The sequence below is a fragment of the Schistocerca serialis genome, chromosome 7, assembly GCF_023864345.2.
Source record: "Schistocerca serialis cubense isolate TAMUIC-IGC-003099 chromosome 7, iqSchSeri2.2, whole genome shotgun sequence".
Lineage (NCBI taxonomy): Eukaryota > Metazoa > Arthropoda > Insecta > Orthoptera > Acrididae > Schistocerca > Schistocerca serialis.
The window spans coordinates 333,343,491-333,356,243 of NC_064644.1; the positions used below are offsets into that span (position 1 = coordinate 333,343,491).

Consider the following 12,753-nt stretch of genomic DNA (forward strand, 5'->3'; position numbering starts at 1 on the left):
TTATTGGCTCCACCCAACTTTCTTTCTTAACTATATTGCTTCACATCAAAGAAATTTAACCTCCTGTATCAACTAGGAAACAAACATTTTGTCCATGGTAAATTGCTTTAATGAGCAGACATTTAGAATGATCATCAGTAGAGCTCACAGTAACTACTGCTACTTGCGGGTGGAAGAAATGGTGACCCATGCCTCCAGTCAGTCATTTAATGTACCCCTCACAAAGTTTTCCACCTTCAACCTTGTGTTCTCCTTCTGACAGTTTCGCACTATGTGACATTCCACTCCATATGCGAAACATAAAATCTTTTTCCTACAAGAAGCTGTGCTTTGCTGCCAGCTCTCTTGACAGCTGGTTCCTGAGTAAGCTTCTAATACATGACAATCTGATTTGCAATCAATTTGAGGTCTTTATAGCTCTTCAACAAATCAAACTGCCATTTGTACTGCTTCTTCAAATGTCTCACAATGTGCTAATCTGAATTCTCGGCTGACTTCACCCTGTCACCCATTCAGAACTATATCTAATGTTCATTATGAGCTTCAAACAGTTTTGCCTCATTGTATGAATCATTCTCACTGAGCTCATACATGTTAGCATTAACTTTCCTAATTCAGTCCATAAAGTGCTCAGTTGATTCTCCATTCAAAATATGCATGCTGTGGGATTTCTCCCTGTGAAACCTTGTTGTGTTTTTCCTCTTGTACAATAGCACAATTTGAATTCATCATAGGTAGCTGCATGACTGCATATGGTGCCACATGTGACGAAATCGAGTGCGTCATCTTGGATTTGCAGTTTTGCCCCAGTTACTTTGTCAGAGTCACTCCGGGATCTTAAACTTGCTCCATTTTTTAGTTTATTTTTAATTGCTGAATTTCTGAGCCTAATTGCAGTGTAACAGACTGCAAATCCACACCTTGCAGTGTGTCCATCATGATTGATTACCTGGTTACTTCAGTTATTAAAAATGTGCCATAATAGCCATTCGGATGCATTCCAAGAAAAGCCAGTATCTGCGGCAGTCCTACCTTCAGTGCTGGATTTCAATCCACTACATCACCAGAGAGAAGTGCTTGAAAGGAAGGATGATGTCCCTTGTGCTAGTTCCACGTACGAATGTCACACATGAACTTTAGCGATCATTCTCACTGAGCTCAAACATGTTAGCATTAACTTTCCTAATTCAATCCACAAAGTGCTACACCCCACGCAAGATTGTAGATTTTCTGCTCTTGTAAGGGATAGTAGTGGGTAGAGGAGCACTGTGGAACCCACTTCTGACACCATTTTATGAGATCAAGTCCCGGAGGAGCAGTGCCTGAGTGTGGAGTTGTCATGACGAGCATGTGATCTGGCAGATTGATAGGCAAACTGCAGTTACTTTTACATAACTTTATTCTTATTCCAGTATATACCTATACTTTAGCGATCAGTGATGCTGTGGCCTCCCAATGCTGATGACCTGCGACTGGTGGCGACATGACACCCACCTGGTGGAAAGGTCCCACTTTTGTTCTGTGTGACATGCTGTATTCAATGCCTATGACCTGGGCATGTGGATTCGTTGGACACAGGGATGTGATATAGTGTGATAGAGTGGAATGTTCATGTGCTATACTTATGTGCTCTTATATAAGGAAACTATGTTCATAACTTCACAGAAAAACTAACATTTCTTACATTTACAAGTGGTGTACAAAAATATGGAAGCACCGAAAAACATAACACATTACCATGCCTAAAGCCATACAACAAAACTATTAGCATTCAAAACAGCTTCTAGTTATCTTGCAAAGGATAAAGTCAGGTCCTGTATGGTTTTCAAGCAAACTTTATATGATTTTTCTAAAAAATAGTGGCAAGTTACGGTAACAGTGATGGAGGTGGATAGTGACCACACACCCTTCTGTGCAAAGTAGACCACCAAGTCTCAATAATATTGAGATATGGTGGCTGTGGAGGCCAGGGGGAGATGCAACAGTTCATCTTTGTGCTCAAAAAACCAGTCGTGGACAACGTGAACTATGTGAACAAGAACTGTCATCTTGGAAAGCATCACCACCATTGAGGAACAAACATTATACCATGGGATGGTTCCCATCAGCCAAAATGATCACAGAATTCTTGTCAGTAATGCAATCTCGCACAGTAACTGTGTGGCCCATCCAATATCACTGCCCAAGTCATCACTGAACTCCCATCATGTTTCCCTTTCATGACATAAACTCAGCCATAAGATAGAAACAGTGTGAAACAAAGTTCACCTCACCAAATGATATTTTTCCATTGCTATATAGTCCAGATTATATGGCTTTGGCACCATGTTTTCCTTTTATGATCAGTTGCGTCATTAACGAGTGGTTTTGGAATTCCAACTTGCTATGAAATTCTCTGTTTATGGAGCTCCTTTCATGTCCTTTTGCTGCTAATGGTGTTCAAGAATGCAACATTGAGTTCTGCAGAGACTTTTGCTGCTGTCGTCCTCTTTATTTTTCATCGCAGTTATCTTCAATGACTTTCACAATTACTCAACACCTTCACGCATGATGTGACTTTGCAGACGACATTTGTCTTCTTTTCCTGAATGCAGTATAAATTGTAGACACAGTGCCTCTTGCAACACCAAACACTTTGGCTACCTTGGCCACAGAAGCACTCATCATACACACATTCGAATTCATTTAGCTATGACATAATGCACTCACAGCTATACAGAACACTGTTCTGACCACAACTGATGCTTGCCACATGTTGAAGGTAACACACAGGTACTGTTTGTGGTTAGATGCAACAGCACAACATTCAGGTTTGGCTAGCATCTGCATTTATGTTAAAGCATGCATCTCTTGCAGTGTTTATATGTTTTTGTCTAACCCCTGTACCTATCTAAGTAAATATTCTGTTTGCTTATTATTTTGTGCATTACAGAGAAGAACACTTCTTCTGAAATACATTGTATGTCACAACATTTACATATTCTCAATATGAAGTATCCAGTGCTTTAAAACAGCAATAATAAAAATCTTTTGTTTCCATGGAGAGAAGATTATAGGGTATCACCAGCATATCTCATGATATCCTTTGTCCATAGCTTGGAATATTTAGTAAGTAAGTCTCAGGAGTGTATGTTTGGGTGTCTGTGTGGTGTGTGTACTTGTACTAGAAAAAGAGGAAGAGCTCAAAAGATTCTGTGAATGCTGTTTTATGTTTAGTATTTCTACTATGCGTACATAGTCTGCTGTAGATGAGTCGTTGCCTTCTTGTTATTTTACATGTAGTTAATTAGTTATTTGCATGTTTCTTAGGTGTGTGTGTGTGTGTGTGTGTGTGTGTGTGTGTGTGTGTGTGTGTGTGTGCTGTGTGGCATATTGCACAGTGTGTACAGTAAAAGCAACAAGAGGAACATGAAACAAAGTGTTAAATAGGACTATTTGTTTTTGAGACTCATACAGAACAGGAAGAGGAAAACAATGCAATGCTAAAGCTATGTGCTGAACAAAAACTGTAACCTTCATTTTTCATTTAAAATCAGTGTTACCAATTGAATGTGATCTGATTGAATGTATCCCTTTGACTTAGTCAAAACTACTTGCCTCGATCTCTACTCTTCCGGTTATTGTCTTATTATTAGCTCTGTCATGTGGCTACTCGTAGTCATCAGCATGTCTTCTTCTGTCAGCAGTGTAGATTTTTTTGATAAAATAGTCTGAGAGATAATAGTCAGGGAAAAAGTTAAACAGGTGGATAAATCTGTTAGTTTCAGATACTGTGCTGCATAACCTATATGCAACTATGGGTGTGCAATTTCCACCTGTTTAGTTAGTTCTCACTGGACAGACAACATTTGATGCACATGTAAGATGCTTCCAAATATGTTCGTGAGTACCATTATTTCTTTTAACATAAAACTAATTTTTTTCAGGTGCCACACCATGTTTCAGAAGTTCTCTCTGAAATAACATACTACGTGTACATGGCACGGAGAATACCAAAATCCATTCTCTGTAAATACGTCCGCCCAAAATGGGTCCCAGCAGAATACCCTTCATCCATTCAGAGGATGCAAGAATGGACTCCTGATGAATGTATTCCTGAATTCTTTTCTGATCCTACTGTTTTTGAGGTACTCATCAGATTTTTGTTTATAATTATGTTTGAAGTAAACAAGAGAGGAGACATTAAAATTATTTAGTTTTGTAATCTGTAAACTGCCGAATAAGGTCAATGTGAATGCTGTTAGATAAGTGATTAATTGTGTAATGTTGCTAATGTCCCTAATTTCAAAATGGAGATGTGTGGTAATGACAGTAATCAAATATGATTGTTGTAGTGCTGGTCACATTGTGTGTCTTCTGGAGGTAAAGGTTTCCACCACTTTACTCAAAGTTTCCTAGTTATAAGGGGATCTGTTGTTTAATGTAGACTACATAACAAGATGCAAATTGACATTTTTCCCGTCAACAAATCTTTGGCAGAAGTAAAAGGAGCAATAAGTGATTGAAAACTCCTAGAACGTACTGGAAATCCAACCACAAATCTTTTGATTTGAAGTCTGTCATTTACTCACTAAACTACCTTGTTTGTATTTGGTTGGCCCAGTCGTGGATGCCAAGGAGTTAGTGCGGTCTAATAAAAAGAGCAAAAATAATGAGACACACTTGTCATGTTTAACTCCTTTTTACTTAAGTTGAGTAATAGAAGGTCCAGAATACAAACCAGTATATGTCCTTGAGATAGGCAGGTTCATCAGACACAATAACAAGATGCTGCTGATAATGCAGGTGGTGTTGGCTGTGTGAGCAGAGGAAGGTGTGTCATGGTTCCAGCAGCATATTGGCAGTGCAATCACATGGGCTACTGCCAGCTTCTAGACATGGACTGCACAGTGTGACATTGATAGTGCATGATACTACCTTGCTCCCCTTCCCCCTCCCCAAACTCCTTGCCATCTGGTGCTCCCAGAAATGTCAGTGGGGATGGGGGTCGTGGTCGGGGGGAGGGATGGGAGTTATGGGTGCAGGTGCCACTGAGGAGGCAGGAACTAAAACTTCAGCCAATGACAAGCTCCTGCCCACATCCTGACATTCATCGTGAGAATATCTGGAAACAATGTCGAAAAAAATACAGCTACAGGCTTTGCATCCACACCCAGGGATGGAGCATCTGCTTGTATTGGTGGAGGTGCAACAGCGCCCGGATGGTCCTCAGCAGCCCACTGGAAGGTGGCATTATAAAAGCAGCCCAGATCTCCTAGATGGGGCTACAGTGACAGTAACAGTGCTGCATCAATATACATAGTTTCTCCATCTGATGCCGGAAGCACAGGATCCGAGGGAGATGAAGACAGCTGATGCTGAACACTGAATGTGCGAATGAAAACTCCGTGGCATGATCAAGCAGCCCACAAAATGAAGCTGAATGTGATGACACTTCTGCAGCCTGGGGGCAATCCTGTACACCAATACAAAGAGGGTCCCAAGACTTTGGTGGTAACATCACATTCCCAGTGCCTATGTCTGCGAAAAACTCTGAAGAAGACCAAATCATTCACTTTAAACGTAGAGTACTGCAGTGGATGGGCCAACCACTGCGGAGGATGCAGCAGCTGAAGCAGTGTTCTGTGTTGGTGTCCATGCAAAAGCTAGATTGGTGATATGCCATTGCTTGGCTGGGAATGGTAGGATGAGAGGAGGAGGACTAAAGCTTACTCTTGTACATGGGAAGTGCGTACCTCATTAATTTTTTGCTTGAAAGTTCCAACAAAGCGTCCGCTTCACCATTAGATTGAGGGTAGACCATGCAGTCGTCACATGTTTGATGCCTTTTGTGTCACAAAACTGCTGAAATTCTGCCAATGTAGGCTGGTGTCCATTGTCCAAAATCAGCACTTCTGATAGACCTCCGATGCAAAAAATTGACGTCAGAGTTGTGATAGTGCTTACTGTTGTGGTGGAGTGCATGGCCACCATGAACAGAAACTAGCTAAAGGTGCCTACCACGATAAGCCAATAGGAACCAGCAAAGTCAGTATGCAGAAATTGCCGACGGGCACTGGGCTTTAACCAATCAAAAAATTTCTGTATTAAATATGGGCAACCAGTTTGGAGGTACTGCTGCAGAATCTTGAGATTGGGGTCTGCATACGCTGCCTGAGCAATACATCAGTAGTCGATGGGAAAATCAGCAATTGTTTCAGTGTCCTGGACATTAATGTGAAATAAAAGGTTCTGCATTTCTGTGTTTAGTCATTGGCCTGTACACACTTTCATACCGATAGTTTGCGTGGAGCAAAGACCAAAACTGCAACTTTTGTGCCATTGTGGAGGGACACGTTGTGAAGGGCTGAACAATGAAATTAGAGGCTTTTGATCTGCCACCAAGTAGAATACATAAAAGTATTAGTGGAATTTGGTCACCGCATATACGATTGCAAGACCTTTTTTCTCAATCTTTGAATAGTTGCATCGTGCTTTGTTGAGGGTTTCCAATGTGAAGGCAGTTGGCGTGTCCAGTGATCCAACTCTGTATGAGCAATTGTGTCAATCTCTTAAGAGGGAGCATCAGCCACCAACATGACTGGCCTTGGCATGATTAAAATTTCTATGATCCACTTTTCATTTAATTGATGACTAATTCCAGGCTACGTGAACCCATTTTCAGATCATCCAGACAGACAAAACAGTGTTTTCTAATATAGGATATAAATCATGTCAAGATTATACATATCTGTGAAACAAAGTCAACTCTATCCATAAACAGTGACAGAACAAACAAGTTATGTGTTGCTAACAGGAAATAGAAAGGTAAATTTTGAGAATACTGGTACCAGAAAAATACAGGGAAATGTTAATTACATGTTAAACTAGAAAACTAAAATGCCATCCTGCAAGTAACAAGGTATGTGATAATCAGGAAAATAATAAACAAAATGTTATGTTATGTGATGTATCCCACATCAGATTGAAGAATGTTCATGTCATTTGTTTGGATGGCAATTTAGGAGATTAGTATTGTAATTAAACATAATGAGGACTGTTTTCTTGGAGAAAGTTTTATTAATAGGACAAGAAGGAAAGCATCACCCTTATGGCCTGTAACATAAAGGATCTTGAAAATCTTCTCTTTCATTGAAGGACTCTACAGCACTTGATAAATTGACAGACAGTTGTAATTACACTGTCATTTAGGCTTTATACATCTGAAAGTTTGCTTTGGTTTATATAAAGGATGGCAAAACTCAAGTCAAGTACAGATGTCTTCTTTGTTGAGCAGTTTAATATGCTAAATAAGATATGAGCTGTAGCCAAACATGAAAAGGAATGACATAGAACTTTAAGATGAAAGTGATGAATTTGACCTGGAAAATACATTAAGCTGTTGGCAAAGTATTTAAGAACCAAGTTCACCATGTATGACAAAGTTGTCAGACAGTCGGACCAGATGCATATTGTTATTCTAACACTCTAAGAAAACAGTCTGTGTGTGTGGGCTAGGTAGCCACTGAAACTACACTGTTGTCCACTATCTCTTATTGTACTCCAAGCTTGTTAAATCTGAATAGATTTTGATGAGCAGGAAGTCAGTAAGCGTACAGAGGAATAAAACATGGGTTGCACTGTTTGGTGTTCAGAGCGAGCAGCTTCTAAGCCGCAGAAAGGCAATTTGTAGAAGATAAACTGCTAAAAATGAATGTGTTCTTAGTGGCAAGGTAAAAGGAGCACAGGTAAGATTATGTGGTAATCAAATGATACCACTTTACTTAATTGACATCCCTGGCCAATTAGTGGTGGCTGCTACTTGATGACAGCTGACATGCACCCCACATGCATTAAACAATCCCACTTGGAGTGGCTACAATTATTAGATTTCTTTGTATGTTAAGAATATCTTCTGCCAGAATGCTATGACCATTCATGTTTGGCATGTGAAACATTTGCTGTTCGTGATAGTGTTAATAGATTCTCAGGTTCCTTGCTATATGGCTCTAAGTACTTTAGTGTTCATGACAGAGGGGAACAACACACAATTACTTATGTGTCTAGGTAGCAAGGAATAACTGTACTTATATTAAGTCTAATAAACAGAATAAAATAACATAGTTCCTTGAGATGTCAGTCCATACCACTTGGTTCAAGCTGAAAGTCACAAGGATATTGAGACAAGATACAGTGAAACAGTAGCTTGAGGACAGTTAAGATAAAGTCCAACAAAGGCAGTTGAAGCCCATGGATGCTGCAGTGAGAGACTCCTTGTTGGCTCTGAAGTGACCAAATAAGTCTTGCTGCCAAAAGTATGATGTCCCATCAGGTCAGTGGATAGGTTATGAGGCAGAAATCAAAAGAATAAGAGAACACAATTGCTTGGAGAAATATTGTATTATACTCAACTTTGGTACAGAGCATCCATGTCAAAATCCATATACAAGTAATTGGCAAATCCGGGATAAGTTAAACACTTCATAAGTTCACTGTATAGAAATAAATACAAGTCTTAAGGCCATTTCTGATGTACTGCGTTTCTAGAGAAAGTTGTGATTGCACTATGAAGACTTCTTCTAACTGGAGCTACTCGACAACTGGGCAAGAACTCAGCAAGAACTGGCTTGAGCTGCAGTTGGCCGGTCTCTTCTCCATGTGATTCTTGGTGCCAGTGGTTCCTCAGCTCAGCGAGTGTGACATGCATGCAGCCAGCAGCTGGACAGTGCAGATCCCTTTTGCTGCTGCTGTCAGAGAACATCGGAACCTTTGTATCAATCTCTGCACATGCAGTGATTGCACCTGATGTGGTATTGACTGGCTATGATCCCACAGGCTTAGCAATATGAACTCTGATTGATAAGCTGCTTGGCACAGCTGGCGTGAAGTTGGCTGCAGAGCAGTTGGGTGGCAATATAAATATCCGCCTAGTGGCAGGATATTGGCTTGACACTCCAGGGACACATGATTCACAGAATTGAAGTAGTGGTGCGATGGCAGCACTGTTTTCGTCAATGCTAATGCCTCTGGGAACAATGTTGTGGGTCACCAGGTCCCATGGTACTATGGTGGATACTAGAGGTTCAGTTTAAAAGAACACAGTATGCTTGGGTTTATTTTGTTCAATCTCCAGAAGTAGTATTGTAAGTCGGCTGTAGCTTCGACAAACTGTGCTACAGTACTGTATGGTTGTTTGCTGTGTTGCAGGCAGTAGCCTGTCTGCACAGCAAATGTGTCAGATATGAAGGCTCTCCAACGAGACCTTTGGAGATAAGAGAACCACTTGTATGAACATCAAGAGCTCAGACGGAAACCCAGTTCTAAGCGAAGAAGGGAAAGCAGAAAGGTGGAAGGAGTATATAGAGGGTCTATACAAGGGCGATGTACTTGAGGACAATATTATGGAAATGGAAGAGGATGTAGATGAAGATGAAATGGTAGATACAATACCGCGTGAAGAGTTTGACAGAGCACTGAAAGACCTGAGTCGAAACAAGGCCCCTGGAGTAGACAACATTCCATTGGAACTACTGACGGCCTTGGGAGAGCCAGTCCTGACAAAACTCTACCATCTGGTGAGCAAGATGTATGAAACAGGCGAAATACCCTCAGACTTCAAGAAGAATATAAATAATCATTCCAATCCCAAAGAAAGCAGGTGTTGATGTGAAAATTACCAAACAATCAGTTTAATAAGCCACAGCTGCAAAATACTAACACGAATTCTTTACAGACGAATGGAAAAACTAGTAGAAGCCGACCTCGGGGAAGATCAGTTTGGATTCCGTAGAAATACTGGAACACGTGAGGCAATACTGACCTTACGACTTAGCTTAGAAGAAAGATTAAGGAAAGGCAAACCTACATTTCTAACATTTGTAGACTTAGAGAAAGCTTTAGACAATGTTGACTGGAATACTCTCTTTCAAATTCTAAAGGTGGCAGGGATAAAATACAGGGAGCGAAAGGCTATTTACAATTTGTACAGAAACCAGATGCCAGTTATAAGAGTCGAGGGACATGAAAGGGAAGCAGTGGTTGAGAAGGGAGTAAGACAGGGTTGTAGCCTCTCCCCGATGTTATTCAATCTGTATATTGAGCAAGCAGTAAAGGAAACAAAAGAAAAATTCGGAGTAGGTATTAAAATCCATGGAGAAGAAATAAAAACTTTGAGGTTTGCCGATGACATTGTAATTGTGTCAGATACAGCAAAGGACTTGGAAGAGCAGTTGAACAGAATGGATGGTGTCTTGAAAGGAGGATATAAGATGAACATCAACAAAAGCAAAACGAGGATAATGGAATGTAGTCGAATTAAGTCGGGTGATGTTGAGGGTATTAGATTAGGAAATGAGACACTTAAAGTAGTAAAGGAGTTTTGCTATTTGGGGAGCAAAATAACTGATGATGGTCGAAGTAGAGAGGATACAAAATGTAGACTGGCAATGGCAAGGAAAGCGTTTCTGAAGAAGAGAAATTTGTTAACATCGAGTATAGATTTAAGTCTCAGGAAGTCATTTCTGAAAGTATTTTTATGTTGTGTAGCCATGTATGGAAGTGAAACATGGACGGTAAATATTTTGGACAAAAAGAGAATAGAAGCTTTCGAAATGTGGTGCTACAGAAGAATGCTGACGATTAGATGGGTAGATCACATAACTAATGAGGAGGTATTGAATAGGATTGGGGAGAAGTTTGTGGCACAACATGACAAAAAGAAGGGACCGGTTGGTAGGACATGTTCTGAGGCATCAAGGGATCACCAATTTAGTATTGGAGGGCATCGTGGAGGGTAAAAATCGTAGAGGGAGACCAAGAGATGAATACACTAAGCAGATTCAGAAGGATGTAGGTTGCAGTAGGTACTGGGAGATGAAGAAGCTTGCACAGGATAGAGTAGCATGGAGAGCTGCATCAAACCAGTCTCAGGACTGAAGACCACAACAACAACATGAAAGCTCTACCCATTCATCGATCAAGTGTGAGTAGAATGACTGTTCAATTTTGTTTTCCGTTAAACTCCATGTATTAATTTAAGGAACGTATATTGTTTACATCCTTCAAATAAGTTGTTTAAAAGTTCATGACAGATTAAAACGCTGTGCCAAGCGGGAACTCAAACCTGGGACCTTTGCTTTTTATTTGCAAGTGCTCTACCAACTGAATTATCTGAGCACAACCTATGACCTGCCATCACAGCTTTACTTCTGCCAATACCTTATCTACTGCCTTCCAAACTTCTCTGATGTTCTCCTGCATACATTGTGGAACTAGCACTCTGAAAGAAGGGATAATGAGGAAACATGACTTAGCCACAGCCTGGGGTATTGTTTCCAGAATGGGTTTTCACTCTGAAGCAAAGTGTGCAATGAACCGAAACTTCGTGGCAGATTAAAACTGTGGGACAGACCCTGACTCACACCTGGGACATTCACCTTTTGCAAGCAATTGCTCTATATGTCCGAGTCCTGGTCTGACACAGAGTTTTAATCTGCCAGGAAGTTTCAAATTGGTGCACAATCCAATGTAGAGCTGAAATTCATCCTGCAAGTTGTTTAAATTTTTGAAGTTGATTTTAGTAAGATAAATTGTATCAGTATAGCTGCATCATTGTCCCATTAGTCAAATGAGGCTGTGTCCATTTGCACTACCCTTTATATGTATCAAGTAATAGTTCCAAAAGATAGATATATTTTTTCTGTTTTTAAACATGTACGTCAGTGGTACTGTAAATTTTGCCTCCTAAAGAAGTCAAGTTTATGACATGGGTACATTTTTTCCCACTAACCATTTTTCCCCCATAGATAACTGTGCCCTTCTTGAAGAGTGTGAAATTTCACATGGGGCACAGCCAAAATTTTATATGTGTGTACAAGGTGGTCAGAAACACTCTGAAAAACTTGTAAAGGTTTTCAGGGTAGGTTGTGCTGAGAAATAATTGTTAAAGAAAAATATTGATACATTATACCGTTTCTGAGTCAATTAGCACTGAAGTTAGTCAATCAGGCCATTTTGCATGCAAATTCAAGCAGCCCACAAGAAGTGTCAGTTATTCTCATAGTGCAGAAGATAGCACACAAGACTGCTCAGCCTTTGGCTTGGGTTCAATTCATACTACCATCCTATGTCCAATTTTCGTATTGCTCTCTTGTGTGATTTTAGGAAACCAAACAAAGAACACATTTGATGACACTGTCTCTGGTGGACTACATGAATTTGTGCATGTAACAGCATGGTTGGCTAACGTCTATGCTAATTAGCTCTGAAATGGTGCAACATATTTTTTTTCTTAACAATTATTTCTCAACACAGCACTCCTTGTCACACCCCTCAAGCTATTCAGACTGCTTCTGACAACCCTGTATATGGATGACATTCCAGGTAATATAATATACTGTGCTTCAAAAACAGAACTATCCTTATTCCTGTCACAATTGTGATGTTGTGACTTGTATAAAAATACTTTCTTTAGTGTAAGTTTATATGTGACACTGAATGTAAAGCCTTTTAAAATCAAGGAACTTGGAATTCACCTACACAGCTTTGTCCATGGCTCTTAAAATACATCAGTAAGTTTCAGAAACTGTTGGTTGGTATTCATGTGATTGATTGATTCTGTAATCTATCTTGGAGTAATGGTGGTATAATTGAGGTACATATGTTCCAAAATTCTGCGGCTACTAGAGGTGGTAGAATGGGACAGTGTTCTGGAGGTCATATCTTCTGCCCTGTTAACATTCACACACTTCAAAATATCATGACAACTATAAAAAG

At 40.1% G+C, this 12,753-nt stretch overlaps 1 protein-coding gene across 1 annotated transcript in view; it reads left to right on the forward strand.

Moving 5' to 3' along the window:
* Positions 1 to 12,753, forward strand: part of LOC126412163 (WD repeat-containing protein 81) — a 300,014-nt gene that overhangs the window by 51,244 nt on the left and 236,017 nt on the right. The window contains exon 6 of the mRNA XM_050081630.1: positions 3,927 to 4,127. Coding sequence (XP_049937587.1) covers positions 3,927 to 4,127 — 201 coding nt within the window. The remainder of the gene's footprint in view (positions 1 to 3,926; positions 4,128 to 12,753) is intronic.